Below are 15,726 nucleotides of genomic sequence, written 5' to 3' on the forward strand. Positions count from 1 at the left end.
GAGACCATCCAGGCAACACTGTCATTTTGCACACGGGACACAGAGAGGCCTGGGGAACTGAGCTGCTTATCTGAGGGCCCGTGATGAGTTGGCATCACCAGTGACTGTGCTGAGTGGTGACGGAGGAAATGTGAGGTGCCATAAGCAGGTGAATGGCTGGCGGGGCTCAGGAACAGGGGAGCTTTGCAGGGACGGGTGCAGCCCACTGTGAGCCAGGAAAGCCTTGGAGCCCACCCTGCCAGACTGGATACAGCAATGAGAACAAGGGCAGCCTGTGCTATCAAACGGCAGGAGAAAGGCGACCTACAGGACACCTACTATGTGCCAAGCACCCTGCCAGGTGCTTTATGTGCCTGAACTCAGTGACATTCACGACAACCCCAGGTGATAAGACGTTCCCATTTTGGTGATGAGAAAACTGAGGGGTGAAATGACGCGCTCAAGGTCACCAGGACTGGACCTGAGTCTGACAAGCCCACTGAGATGGTCCAGGGTCATTCTGGCAAAGGACTGAGCAGAGGTGCAGGTCTGGGGTGGCAAAGTGGGTTCTCAGGGTGGGGAAAGTGAGGTAAAGCTTCAGGCAGTCCCTAAGTTAAAGTCTGTTTGTCCCCAACTGTGGTCAAGGGCCTGGATCAAAGATTGCCCCCAGTGGTCCCCACTCTCTCGGTCTCTACACCTTTGCAGGAACACCTGATCCTCCTGGGAGAAGGTGGCTGGAGGACACTGGGCACTGTCCCTGGTCCTGAACCCCCACCCCTGGCTCGGACCACAGGCTCCCAGGTGTGAGTGCACTCTAGACATAAAGCAGAGAGTAGTTCCCACCCCAAGGGGAATTAAATATTCACTGCCCAGGCGGTGTGCTGGATCATCACAGAATCCGGGTGTATGTCCCCCGTGTCAGTGTTTAACAATTCCTGGGTGATTCAGGTGCAGAGAGCGTGCACGGCTAGCAGCTTAAAGGCTCAAATCTGCTAGTATTTCAATTAAAAGGCCTCTCGGTGTCAGAGAGCCCTGGTTGGCTGGGCTTCATGTTACCTGGGCGGGATTCTGATCCACAACAGCCACCGTGGTCCCGGGGGATGGCTCCGGGAGGTCAAAGTGCATGGGAAGGCCTTCCTGGAAGGTCATAGAAATTCAAAGTCAGTTCCATCCGCGAGCCAAATGGGATAGAAAACTTCCAGAAGAGGTCAGAGGGGTGGGGACTTCCCTCACGGCCTCACAGCGTCCGCTGGCCCCTGGAGAAGGCCCCTCCACCTGGCCATACCTCCCGGTAGCGCTCCAGCGTGGAAAGGAAGGTCCGCTGGTAGAAGAGCAGCTGCAAACGCTCGTGGGTGTAATTGTGACACAGCTCCTCGAAGGTGGCCGCCCGCTCCTTGCCCTGGTGCCGGGGGTTTTGAAAGCCCGGAGAGTCCACCACCATGATGGAGGCCATGGAGAGGTGATGGGAGGAGAAAGATCTGGGGAGAGAGGGGAGAGGCCCCAAGACGACATGGCATCTTAGAGCCCCTGCGACCCAAGCCTCCCACACCCATGCCTCAGAAATGGAGAAACTGAGGCAGCGTGTTGGGTGGCTTTGGAGATCCAGCAGCTCTACTTTCAAAATCAGGCTTGCCACTTAGGCTGTGTGACCTGGGGTAAGTTAATTACCCTCTCTGAGCATGGATTTCCCCAACTGTTAAATGGTGGTAGGACGAGCCCAGGGGCTGCAGTAAGAATCAAAGGAATTCAAGTTTGGCAAGTGCCCCCCCATGGGTACATCAGACCTCCGGGAAATGTTCTCCCCACCAGGCCCAGAGTGGAGAAATGGCTTGCTTCAGGTCACATGGCAAATTAGCTATAAACTAAGACTACAGTTTCCTTTTCTTTCTTAGTGACACACTGCAATAGAAAAGCAATTCTGTTCAGATCCTCCTTCAAGGCATCACCTCCTTGGACGCTCTTGACGAATCTATCATCAGGATTCGTCAAGAGGATGGATTATTTATATCAAAAGGGGGAGCTAAGGGACTTGGGAGACCATCACATGTGGGATCCAACCCTCGCTCTGCAACTGAGGGGCTGTGTGTCTTGGGAAAGCTGCCCAGCCTCTCTGAGCCATGAAAGAGTTAATGATGGAGCCGAACTCAGAGGGCTGTTGGGAGGGTTGGAGGTGGGGTTGGAGGTGAGAACTCTGCACACAACTGAGCCCGTGGTAAGTGCTTGGTAAAGGCTATCTGCTGTTATCATTAGCAGGATCAGCATACACTTTCACGGGCCCTTAATTTGAACCTTAGCTCTTCCCCGTTACTTGCCCAGGGTTTCCCATACTCCTTGCTCTGAGCGAGCACGGTCCCCTTGGTTTCTATACTGTGGTCTCCAGTGGTACTTATTCCAGGAGCAGGAGAGGCAGTGGATGCTGCGTCCTGGTGACAGTGGAGACCCCCGGCTGCTCTGTTGCTACGCACCAGCCTCATCCCCTCCACAGGACGTCAGAAGCCTAATTACGCCTCCTGCTTCCCCAGAGGAGGGAGGGGCTCGCCCGGGCTCTGGAGCCGCACCACTGGAATTGCTGCAAGATTTCCAAGGGCAGGCTCAGAGCTGGCTCACTGGGACAGAAAGCAGAGGCTCCGACGCCCGCAGTCCCACAGACACAGTCAGAGACACATCCTGGCCCGCTCCGAAATAATTCTCCCCTGCTGGCTCCCCCCTTCCCAGCAGGAAATTTTAGAAAAATAAATGGATGGGAGCATTACGGTGGGTTATTTGGGGAAACCTGAAGGTACAAGGGGGGAGTACAGCACTGTGTTTGCATCCCAGCTCCACCTCTCTGTCTTAGTTTTTGCATCTGTACAATGGGCTGATGTGAATAATAAATGATTCAGGCGAGTTAAACAATGGGTGAAGGTCCTGGCCCTTAGTAGGTGCCCCCCAAATCATTCGCTTTTATCGTGGCATTTAGGATCACAATCAGGAAGAGTTATTTAATTCCATTATTTTTTTGAATCCTCATATTTTTTTGAACCCTGGGGGACAGAGCTATTTTACAGATGCAGAAGGGGAGCTCAGAGAGGTGAACTGATTTGTCAACATCACACAGCCAGCAGGTGGCCGAGGTGGAATTTCAAACTGGCACTATGCCAGTGGAAGATCCATTCTCCAGCTCAAAAAACCCTACTCTGCTTATCTGCCCCATGCTTGGGTTCACTGTGTACCTGCAAAGAGGCTGACCTTGTGCCCAGGGATGGCCGCAGTTACCTGTTGATGAGTGAGACCACAGCTGCAAAAAGCTCTTGGTACAGGCCGGAGGCCATCCCCTCCACACACTCTACCCCCGTCATCTTGAGCCCTGGAGGTGGACAGAGGAAAGGGTCAGGACCTTGCCTGGGACATCACTCCAGAGGCATCGCTACCGGCCTTAGGGAGCCCCTCCCTCACACACCTCCCCCCAACCCTGCTGACATTACATACCCATGTTCTTAGGACCAAGTTCGTAGGACCTCCAGGATCCTGCGTGACCTGGCCCTCCCTCCTTGCCAACGCGCTCTCCTGCTCACCCCTCAGGGCTGAGCCCAATGTTACCTCCTCAGGGAAGCCTGCCTTGACCACCACCCCAAGAGGCCCATTCCTAGCTCTACCTCACTTCTCTTTAAAATTTTTATTGAGATATGATTAACATACAAAAAGCTGTGTTACCTAGTTATTATATACATCCTGATGTATATAATAAATACAATAGGTGTACATCACCATAAACATAACCATCACCTCTGAGAGTTTCCTCCTTCCCTCTGTGTGTGTGTGATCACAACAGTTAACATCAGATTACCCTATAAAAAATGTAATTGCATAACACAGCACGTTAACTATGGGTACGATTCTGTACAGCAGCCTTCCTGGTCATCTCTTCCCTCTACTCAGTCCTCTGCTCTCTGGGATTCTGTCGTCCTGCATGAGGGAAACTATGTCCCTCTGATCAGCGCCTCCCACGTCCCCTCCCTCCGGCCCCTGGTGACGACCATTCTCTCTCTGCCTCTAGGCTGTGACGTTTTCAGATTTCTGACGTAAGTGGGATCGTGTAGTAGGTTCATCTAACGTGCCGTTTGCTACAACATGCAGGAATTTCAAGGACGTCGTGCTCAGCGAAATAAGCCAGACATGGAAGGACAAATCTACGCCGCTTTTACAGCACTGATCACAGCCGTCCTCACAGGTGTGGCTATTTTATCAGCCTGCGTCTCCCACCGGGCTGGGGGCTGGGAGTGCCCTGAGCACGGGGACCGCCTGTGGGTTTGCTGGCTCCCAAATCCCCAGTGCCTGACACATAGTAGGGACTCTGTGAGTGCTTGTCCTTCCCTCTTTCTGGAGGGACATTTGGCAATTTCATATCAGAAGCCATAAAATGTTCATATACTTGGACTTAATAATGTCCACTCTGCGGCTCTTATTCTAATGAAATATTCCGAGAAACAAAGATTTCTGGGTACAAATGTTCTCCTGATTGGCAAAAATCACATTTTCAAAACAACTTAAATATCTAACAATAGCAAGCAGATTAGATAATTTGTAGTCCAGTCATACACAGGAATGCTTAAAATGGGTTTAGAAGAGTATTGAATGAAATGAATAAGTGCCTGCCTGTAACAGTAGGGGGAACAAAACAGCTTACAAAACTATTAAGACAGTTGTGGTCTCAATTTTGTTAAAACACACACACACACACGTCCTTTTAAACTAGCCAGCCTTGGTTAGAGCGCACTGAACAAAGTGGGGTGAGGAGCTGGGGCGGAGAAGGGAGGGTGTCAGATCTCAAATCCCGGCCCTTTTGATTTCTGGTTCCACCCACAGACTTGGAAACGCAATTTCCCAGCCTGCATGCACCGGTGCCTGGAGAAATACTCCTGCTTGTACATTCCAGGCCTGCTGCAGCCCCAAAGCATTTCCCATCCCTCTTTTAACTTCACCCCCAACCTGGGCCGTTGCTAGGCGACCCACAGCCTCCCAGCGTCTCTCCTAAACCTGCCAGTCCCCTGCCTGCTTAACATCTCCCCTGGAGGCCTCAGCCTGAGAGCTTGACTCAGCCCCACAAAGCAGTGTGTGCCCATGTCTGAGCTTGTGTGCGTGTGTGTGTATCTGTGCAGATTTTTGTGGTGTGTGTGTCCGTGTACGTGTAAGTGGTATGTGTCTTGAACATGTTTGTGAATGAGTGCGGTATATGCGTCTGTGCATGGGTGGTGTGTATCCGTGTGCAGGTGCGTGGTATTTGTGTCTGTGTGTGCACATATGTGCACATATCTGTGCATGTGCCATGCACATTTGTGTGGTGTCTGCATGTCTACACATGTGTGGTGTATGTCTGTGCATGAACATGTAGAGGTAGTGTGTGCCTGGGGACATGTGGTGTGTGCATGTATGTGGATGTGTGCAGCGTGTATTTGTGCACACATGCATGCTATGTGTTGTGCCCATGTGCACACGTATGTGCATGTGGGGTGGGGTGTGTGTCAGATAGCAGGTGTAACTGTAAGTAGATAGCAGCTCACACCTGGAAGAAAATATGAAAGGTGAGTGAAATCCAAGTGACATCAGCCATCAAGCTGAAGTCCCTAGAAGTGAAGCAGCTCTCAGGATCCAAGGGGGCCTCTAAGAAATGAGCCCCAAAACCACAACTCAACACAGTCCCAGACCCATTAATCCCAGACTCCCATGTCCAGGAGAGCTGCTCTTAGAGAGCTCCCAGAGACCCCTGGGGCTCCAGAAGCCCACCTGCCCTCACCTCCTGCGGCCAAGGCATCTGGCCGGCAGGCTGCAGACTTGGGACTCAGCAGACCCCCTTTAGCAGGTGTATAAAAGCTCTCCCGTTCTTCCCCCCGCCATCAGTTCAAAGCACCCCCGTTCCTCCAACGGCTTAGACCAAAACCCTAGACGCCATCCCGGTCCCTCGCTCACCCCCAGGGCTTATGCCGTCACCTCTATTACAAGCTTGACCTTGGACACGGTCACCTTGTCCCGTCTCTACTACCACGTCCCTTGTCCAACAGCCATCATCTCACCAGGCGACTTTTATCAGGCTCCCAAGCGCTCGCCCTTCTCCCACTCACTCCCCAATCTTCCTCCAGGCTTAAGAATTAAGTCGAAGCACGTGGCTCCCGCTCAGGCCCTGCCCTGGCTTCTCAGCATCTTAGAATAAATCCCTGGCCTACAGGCTCGTACATGAGCTGACCCCACCTGCTCCACAGCGTCGTCTCCCACTGTCCTCGCAGCCGCTCCCGCCATCCTGGCCTTACTCCTGTTCCCTCCGTGTCCCCTCTCCGCAGCACAGGCCCCCTCCCTGGGCTCCGGCAGCCTTCATGTCCACTGGGCAGGACTAACTATTGGGCCATGAGCACCGTGCGGGTAGGAGCCACGTCTGTGTCTTTTTCCACCCACGGTGGCTTCCCTCACACCTAGAAGGTCTGCATAGAGCAGACCCTCACTGAATCCTTGGTGAACAGTGAAAGGAGCTGGTCACGTCCCCAGGAGCTGGCCCAGTGGAGCCCGAGCCCACCCAGAGGGGCAGCACTTCCGTACCTGAGCTGGTCTCTTCATCCTCGAGGCCCCGTCGGCTCGGCCCAGACGTCATCTGCTCGATGATCTGTCGCAGGTGGTGCTTGAAGGTGGCCGTGTTCAGCTCCTCATACTCACAGCCCAGGGCCTCGGCTGCGTGGTTTGCCCACTCAAACCGCATAAACTGCTTCCGGCCCACTGAGCGAGGGACAGACAGAAGCGTGGTGGTGAGGTCCCCGGCGCAGGGTGGGTGGGCGTCCAAGGGAACCTTGGAGACTCACCACCTCCCACCCTCCAGGCCACCAACCCTTAGCAGAAGCCTGAATAACGGCCCTGGGCCCCTAGCGGATGGCCCCTGGGGCAGGGAGCAGGTTTCCCAAGACGCATGTTCACTTTTTGAAAGCAATTAAAAATATCATGGGGAACATTCTAAACGTGGAATTGGGGAACAGTCAGGAAAAATATGATTTACCTACCCAGGTATTCACTCATCCGGTCATCTACCCATCTGCCACCCAGCTACCTGTCCATTCAACTGCCACTCAGCCACAACCCATCCATTTATTCAGTGTGTATTTACTGAGCTCCTACTAAGTGCCAGGCACTGTGCGAGGCCCTGGGAAATCAATGATGAACAAGACAGACAAGGTGCCTGTCCTCATGGAGCTTACAGTTATTTTTTCTTTAATTAAACTAAAATAGGGTGGTGAGATCAAGAGAAACCGAGGGACTTGCTATGGATCCCTCAGAGAGGGCTTTATCTGAGGCTGCGATACTTGAATGGGGTTATGAGGGGTGAGAAGGAGCCGGCCACATAAAGAACCAGGAAGAGCTCCAGAGGCGGAAGGAAGAGGCAGTGCAAAGGCCCTGAGGCAGGAAGGAACACGGCGTGTTAGCGAGATGCCAAGGAGGCCGGGTGGCTGGGATGTAAAGTGGGGAGGGGGGTAACCAAATGAGACTGAAGAGGAAGCGATGGGGAGCCACTCTCTGGACTGTGGTAAGGACATTTAAGATCAGCCACAAAGACCTTCCACACAGACAACGCTTACAGCCAAATGTTAAGGGAAAAGCAAACTAGAAAAAGCCACAGGATGGTATGATGTCAGCTGTGTAAATCACCCTGGAAGGCAGCTTCTGCCCACAGTTCCCACACTAGGAGCTATCCCAAGGACCCAGCCTTGAGAGAGTAAGGTGCTGATGGGACCACCCGGCTGAATACGGGACTGAACTCCTCAGGCTTCTACAGAAACATTGAGGCGTGTTCGGAGATCTGTCCGTCTCCAGACTGTCCAACACACGCCTCATACGCAGGTCCCTTTGCTTATTAAACCAGGCACAATCGGGGGAGGTTTGCCTCTTTGATCGCCCCCTCCATGTCCTCCATGTACAGGGGCCTGTTTGCAAACCAACACCATTATCATTGTCACAGATAGAAAGTAGAAACAGACACAACATGGGCACAAAAATATCATTAGAATCTAATTAGATGCAGTTACCTGGGAGCCCGAGGTCTGCTCTCTTTGTTGAAAAGGAAGAGAGGCCATTAATGGCTATTAGCCCTGAATGAGACTTTCCCCTTCCTGTGCCGGGGGTTGAAAGCAAATTAAATAGGTGGCAACTGTGGAGGTGGGCGATGTCCTGTCCCTCTCCTGCTCCCTCGCCCTCCACGGCCACGCTCTAGCACAGCCTCCCGCGCTCCACCTGCAGTCACCTCCGTCATCACGTGGAGCTGGAGAGAAGTCACGAAGGGAACTGACAATGTCTGTGTCGGTAAAGAGGAGCGGGGAATGGACTCAACAAGACCCTAAATCCTGCCTGATTTAAGGGGGGATATTTCCAAATACACCGAGCAGAATCCCGCTGGTGAAACCCAGGAGGCGCACAGAGGACGTTACCAGGAAGATGCATCTCTGCTCCCAGCTGCCCGAAGGCTGGGGGGGGCGCTAAATCCAGCCCGTGGGCTCCTCGATCTCTGCTCACACGGTTCAGCTTCATGGTGGGCTTCCACCCATGCACTCGAGGGACCTTCCACCTCTTCTCCTGCACACCACATAGGACATGTGATGGATAGCAGTAGGAACGCCCCCTGGCACCCCGCTTGTTACCCCTTCTCTTTCTCCCCCGCCGAAGAGAATCAGAAATGCCCAACAGGACTACAAATGTGACCTTGACAACCTAACATCAGCCTAGCAGCACACACCCAACTGCAGCTCTCCAGGTGGCAGAAAAGATGTGGAGTGAAGCCAGGTGGCCACACAACCGGGGCTCCTCGTAGCAGTCATTCCTAGTCATTCCTAGTCATTAGTGATACTGGGGGAAAATGAATCCTGTATCGTATCTTTTTTTTTTTTTGGTTTTCATTGCTTGGTGAAACAAGATTCTTAAATGCAGGACTTCTCTGAGCCTTTAAAGCCTATCTTATAAACCTCCAAGAAGGGCATGTTCCCTCCCAACTAATTTGGCCCCAGAATGAGCCCATAGGGTATCTCGCAGGTCTAATGTCCCATGAGATGCCAGTGGAGAAAATACTGGTTTAGCTGAAAATGCCCTCAACGAACCAGGTGACCTGGGCCAACTGCCTCACCTGAGTCATTTGCCCAAGGTCACTCTGCCGATAAAAGGCAGGCTGGGACCTGAACAGAGAGAAAGAGCGAGCAAAGGAGAAATGGGAGCGAGGAAAAGAAAGGCGAGAGAGGAAGCAATGACACGTCAGGGTCTGTGCTGCTCCAATCCACCCACAAAGGCGGGTTTTATTTTCCTGTCATGCTTGACGCAAAAAGAGAAAGAAGAACAACCAACACGACTGTTTTCCCCCGTGCGCCGTGAGTTCAATTGCTATCAATTACTGTGGCCTCCTGTATTTATTAATAACCAAGTTATTTCTCTGCCCAACAATAGCTGCACTGGTGCTGAGTTACCGAACATTATGTGACTTATTTATAATGCCGGTGCGACGGTGCGCATTTCCTCACGCCGAGGCGTACGGTTCCGAGACCCGTGAAGAAGGGGGCCACCTGCAGGGAAGAGATAAGCCTAGAAAGCTGTAGATGCTGCAAGAAAAGGAGGCGCTCCAGGGACACGCTGCCGGGGTTCAAATCCCACCTGCTCTGCCTAGAGCTGTGTGATGTTGGGGAGGCCGTGTCTCCTCTTTGAACCCCAGTTTCCTCTCCTGTAAAATGGGAACCTACCCCCAGGGAGTTCCTGTGAGGCCTCAGTGAGGTTATAGGTGCAGATCACTTAGCAAAGGACCTGCCCACTAATTGTCAACGCATAATTATGATCACATTTGGATTTCTGTCCAGGGACATTCAGCAAAGTTCTATTGGAAAATGTAACCCTCTTAGAGGCCACAACTTCTTCAAGTCTCTCCCGGCTTCTTATGGCTCCTTCCTGTTCCCACTGCCCCCAGGTGCCATGCATATAGTTCCACCTGCCTGGCATATTGTCATCTGCCGAGGGCCTTTGCTCATCTGCACAGTCAGTGCTCCCTGTAAGGCCTGGTCAACAAGCATCTATAAATTGCTGCTGACTTGCTCATAATCCAACAGGAATCACTGCCCACAACCTAACAGCTGGCAAGACAGCACAGAGACCATTCCCAGCGCTCTGGGGAATATGAGCAGGTGTTCTGGGAAAGTCAGCTTGCTGAACAAATCAGTTGGGGCAATATCCGATTTAACCTAGCAAAATGGGCTGCTTTCCTGCAGGACTTCTCAGAGCTTTAAGTATGCCAATGTGCACTGGAAACAAGAAGACGGGAGCCTAGGTAGGGGTCTCCTGAATTAATTTGACCTCACCTCTCTGAGCCTCAGTTTCTGTATCTGTAAAATGAGATGGCTCCTCTCCCAAAGGGTCATTTTCAGGATAAAATGAGACATTGGGTGTAAAGCTGCCTTGGAGGGTCCCTAGAACAGAGGAGCAGAATCATCAGGGAGACCTCAGCTGAAAGGGATCACCATCACTGTCACTCAAGGGGAACTGCAGGAGCAACGACTTGGAGGTAGGACCAGCAGCAAGTCTGTGAATGACTCGCCTGAGGCCACACAGCTAGCAGGGCAGAAGTCAAGACCAAACCCTGCCCTGGCTGGCTCCCAGCCCACTGCTCTTTCCACACTCAAATGTCCCTAAGTAAGGAAGGCTGAGTAGAGGTCACTCAACCTATCAAACTGTCCCCTTTGAAGCTATTTCCTGGGGCCCCGGACAGTCCAGTTATAGCTGGTGTTTCCTGAATGCTCACCACAGGCCTGACCACTGTGCTAAGCACTTAACCTCATCACCGCAGCAACCATACAAAACGGTACAGTTACAAATTCCATTTATCAGGGATGCCAGGGAACATGCAACATAACATGGCATAAAGGATACGGGGTTAGGCTTTAGAGACATAAATCTTCAGTCCAAAATTGGGCTCCTCCCCTTCCCAAATCCATGACCTTAGGTAACTTACTTTACCTCTCTGAGCCTCTATTGATCCATCCATAAAATGGGTATAACTTACATATAGGGCTATGAGGGGTAAATGGAATAATCCATACAAATCATGACTGGCAGGGAGTGGCTGTTCAGTAAATAGTAACAGTTAATAATCCCATCACCACCATCACCATCATCATTAGCTCTGTCTCTGAATGGTGAGCCCAGATACTCATATTAGAGTTTTCACTAAGCCATCGCTGTCTGCCCTCCAACAACAGGTCAATGGAGTCTCTGGTGATCAAGGCTGACAGAGAACCCGGAGAGCATCTAGTCCACCCCCAGGAGGTATGTCCTTTCCTCTGTCTGAGCCTCAGTTTCCGCATCCATAAAGCAGGGTAATAGCACCTGCTCCATGGGGTTGTTGAGATGGTGAAAGCTCTTAGATTGTGCCTTGCAGGCAACATGGGATAAATGCTAGTTGCTCTTATTATGTGTGGGAAACAGAGGCCAAGAAGATGGGAGAGGATTTCGTAGGGCCAGCCAGAGAGTGGGTGAGTGGCTTGGCCGGTCTGAAACCTGGCCCCCTCCCTTGTTTCAGTTGTCCCACGCCGCCCTCTCAAGGTGCGGGGCTGCCGGGAAGTGCCGCCTTCTAGCATCAACCACTTCAGGGTTTTGCGTGTTTTTTTTTAATATAATTGTTTACATCCCAGAGCAGCCATTCCAGCTTAATGAATGAGTTCAATATGCTTAGGAAACACAGAATAAATCCTTGCTTGTGCCCAGAATAGGCCTGGCTGCACCAGCTGTCGGGCCGGGAGCCAAGCCACCAGCTGGGGGAAGGTGGAGGGTATGGGGCCTGTGGCTACGGGAAGGCAGGAGGCTGGGGCTGGGCCCAGGAGGAGATGGGCCTCGGGGTTGCTGGGTCCAGGAGCAGACAGATCAATGAAATCTCCAGGTTGTAGGGCCGAGTGCTAATCTTCTCTTAATCAGAGCCCCCGTTTCAATCCCAGGGGACCAGAGCAGGGGTCTTTACGCTGATCCTGGCAGATGGGAACCACCACAGGCCTTGCTCAAGCCATGGCACCTTTGCCTACTAGGGTTCCTCTGCCTGGAGCACCCGTTCCCATTTTTTCTCAGTTTTGGAGATTCAGCTCAAGGGTCCCAGGCCCTAGGACCCCTTGGGTGGGGCTGACCATTCTGAACGGGGGGCTGTCTCCTGCCTAGAATTTTCTCTTGGGATCACCAATGCACTTGGCTGGGTCGACCTCCACTGATCAGACCTAAACTCCGTCTTGAAAACTGAGGTTGGTGTCCCAGGGCAGCTGAGGGCCTGCCAACCAACAGGCATAGAAGAGAGACAGGGAAGAAGGAGGGAAGGAGGGAGTGGAGAGAGAGACTAGGGGAGATGGGAAGAGAGGGGGGAAGAAATGAGGGAGGAGGGAAGGAGGAAGATGGGGGGGGCGGCTGAGGAGACTAAACAGCAATGTCCCAGGAGTCCAGAGACTCAGGTTCTAGTCCCACCCCTCCTGCAGCCTCGCTGTGTGACCCAGAGCAAGTCCCTTCCCCTCTCTGGGCCTTGGCCCCTGCCCCGTACAGAGAGGGGTTCATTCAGGCCCGCCCGTCCCAACCCCTTCTCAGCACGTGGATCTTCCCGCCCCACAGGGAGGTTCCAGGGCCAGGCAGGTGGGAAATCGTCCCTGGCTTCTGCCATTGTGCAGGGTGCGGGGAGGTCTCCCCTGGGCAGGTGAAGCTGAGCTTGCCATCTGGGGCCCTCTGCACAGAGGAGCCATCTACACCCGGACAGCGGCTGTCCTGTTCCTTCTGACTCAGTGACTCTTGATGTGTCTTAACCCAGAGCCTAAAGAAGCAAGCGAAGCGGGTCCCACCAGCCGGGATAAATATGTCACCTTGACACCTTAACGACGGTCCCCTCGAGGGCGGAGGGATCTGGGGGCGAGGAGGGGCCTTTGTTTATGCGATACTCTTCTATATTGCTTCTGTTTTTCATAGGAAGACAACTTACTGCATATGCAGTCGCTTTAAGGCAATAAAACCAGTAAAACACGTCACAGAGCGTCATCGGAATGTACGGTCATCGCTGTGCGCTGGTGGCATCGAGCTGCTATTCCCGCCGGCCTTTGGTACGCGGGGTCTCGCTCCGGCTTGGGGAGCGCCTGGCCTCCTCCTCCCAGCCTTGGATGGGCTGCCCTGGCGGCTGGACGTCGGGGGACCCCAGCAGAAAGCAGGGGGCTGGGCTCCCCGAGTTACAGCCCCGTCCGTCTGGGGACTGACATCTTGGTTACGGCCGGCGGGGCGGTGCCGGCCCGTTGGCAGCCTCCCCTCATCAGCCCGTTAGGCGGCCCCTCCTTGGGTTACGTGCGGGCCTCGGGGTGCCACACATTAGGCAGCGGGGTCAGCAGCAGGCAGGCTGGGAAATCTAGCGAAGACAAGTAAGTTAAACATCCCGCAGCCTTCCAAGAAAAACGAAATCAAAGCCACGTGGCCGCCGGGCCGGCACTGCTCATCCTTGCTGCCCTTCTGGATTACGGACATCACTGTGGGCGGTGGGTGGGCCACACTCGTGCTACAGACAGGGGAGCCGAGGCCCAGGGCTCACGTCCCTCGCGCGGGAAGCGGGGAGCCGGGACGCAACGCCCACGTCGGCTGCAGGGCCCCGGTTTCCCTCCGCCCTCACCCTCTCCTTATGTGAGCCCCAGAGAGCACCTGTTTGCTGCCATTTGAAACATACAGGCGCCGGCTAATTGTTCCGGGGGCCACATCTTGCCAAAGGGGGAAAAACACACATGAGGTCGGATGAATGATTGTCCCGTGGCTCCCGAGGGATGGCCCGGGCCATGAGCCTTGGTTAACAGCAAACCAGCCTCGACGTCAAATCACCCAGGCTTTTCCGCCTGCCGTGTGGAGCCAGCCCCAGAGCCCCCTCCCCCGGCCTTCCCCAGGGACCTGTTCCCGCCAGCTAGCCTGGAGCCAGGAAGGCGGTGGAGACACAGGGCAGAGGGAGGGAGGGGCTCGGCCCCTCTGCCACCATAAGAACATGTTTCCTAAGACCCAAAGGCCAGCCGCGCCCGACCTCTTCAAACAAGCCCCTTCAGAGAGAACCCGCGCAGCCGAGGCCACTTGGCCGGCGCGTGGGAGGCAGCCCAGGGTGAGGTTATTAGCACTGCAACTCGGGGGAGCCCCAGACAGCTCCACACGGCCCTCTCCCCCTTGTACAGCTGAGGCTCAGGTGAGCACCGTAACTTGGCCAAGGTCACATGCACCTAGTAAAAGGCCAAGTTGAGATCTGAACCCGGGACTGGCTGACTCCAAAACACCTGTGTCCTTTCTCTGCCACATCCGAGGGGAGGCGTCCCCCAAACTTTGAGGCTGCCCAGGACACCACTGATGACAGGGGGGATCCAGAGCCCCCTCAGCCAGTCAGCTGCCCAGAGGAATGGGGCCAAAAAGCCTCCTGGGATAAAGTGCACCGTGTCATAGGGGCTGAAGGTACCAAGGAGGGGGTGGGGAAGGCCAGGGGGGCAGAACCCTGCAGCAGGTAAGGAGTCCGGGGGGGGCTGATGGAATTTCAGGAGGAACTGGATATGACCCCCAAGGAGTTATGCTGGGACCACCCCACCATGAGCCAAGTCCTGTGCTCCACGTATTTGGGCCTTGACTCGTTGGATCCTCGCGACAGGCCTACCAAGTGGGTAGCATCATGAGCCCCATTTTGTTGGGCCCCATCATTAGACCCCATTCTGCAGAGGAAGAAACTGAGGCTGAGAGAGGCCAACCCAGGATTCACACCCAGCAGGCTGAGTCCCACCCTGCCTCTTGCCCATGGTCTTATCCTTCCTCACCAAATTATTGCATGAATCTCATCAGATCACAGAGCATAAAAATAAGATTGGGGCTCTGGAAATAAGTTAAGGAAGCCAGGCGCACCGAAAGGAGCACATCCTTTAATGAAAAGGAAAAAAAAAACACCACACACCCTGATTAATGGAGTATTTCAAGATGATGTGTTATGACACAAAGCAAAGACATTTATATATGACTCTGAAATTCTTAATAGCTGATTTTAGAGCAATCCTATTATGAAATCTTCCAAAGCAGAATATATAGTAAGTAAATCATCAAGCAGGCCTCCCAGGCAGACTGACGGCAGCTCCTCTTAAAATAATTTATACGCTGGGAAGGGGGGAGGCTGGAGAAATTATTGCCATAATCATGTATTAATAAAATATTTATAAATATGACTGTCTCTTTTATCATTACGGGCGGCTACAGGTATGAGTCAGGTCCCTGAGCCCACATCAGAGGGGATGCCCCACCTGCCCCAGGAGGAGGAGCTCAGGCATCAAACTTCTCTGGTGACAGGTCAATAGGCGGGGGGTGGGGAGGGGGCTCCCCTAGCCTCTGTTTAGTCACACTGGAGGCAGAGAGGGTTCGAGTGAGACAATAGAAATAGAAGAAAGGCAGCTGCCATCTACCTACAAGACTCGCTCTCTTCCTGGACCCTGCAGAGTGCTCATAGGGGGCAAGCTTGTGTGAGCTGAGTGCAGCCCAGAAGCAAGTGGCTGGGCCGCCTCAGGACAGTCACCTAACCTGGGCTCAACAACACAAAGGTGGAGCTGTCTTCTACTGAGGGATTGCCTTGAGCTAGATGCTGTTGATGACCTGTCCACCACCCCTCGCACTGGCCATCCCATACGTGCCACTGGCCTGTCACTGCAGGTATCTGTCTGGGCTTCTGCTTTCTCTGGCTGTAGAAGCATGCTCAGTGCA

At 53.5% G+C, this 15,726-nt stretch overlaps 1 protein-coding gene across 1 annotated transcript in view; it reads right to left on the minus strand.

Moving 5' to 3' along the window:
• Positions 1-15,726, minus strand: part of MYO18B (myosin XVIIIB) — a 170,055-nt gene that overhangs the window by 121,239 nt on the left and 33,090 nt on the right. The window contains exons 13-16 of the mRNA XM_081122587.1: positions 6,547-6,720; positions 3,235-3,325; positions 1,265-1,457; positions 1,036-1,116 (exon numbers count right to left, since the gene is read on the minus strand). Coding sequence (XP_080978713.1) covers positions 1,036-1,116; positions 1,265-1,457; positions 3,235-3,325; positions 6,547-6,720 — 539 coding nt within the window. The remainder of the gene's footprint in view (positions 1-1,035; positions 1,117-1,264; positions 1,458-3,234; positions 3,326-6,546; positions 6,721-15,726) is intronic.

This window comes from Miniopterus schreibersii, assembly GCF_964146895.1.
Source record: "Miniopterus schreibersii genome assembly, chromosome: 20".
NCBI classification, from domain to species: Eukaryota; Metazoa; Chordata; class Mammalia; order Chiroptera; family Miniopteridae; genus Miniopterus; species Miniopterus schreibersii.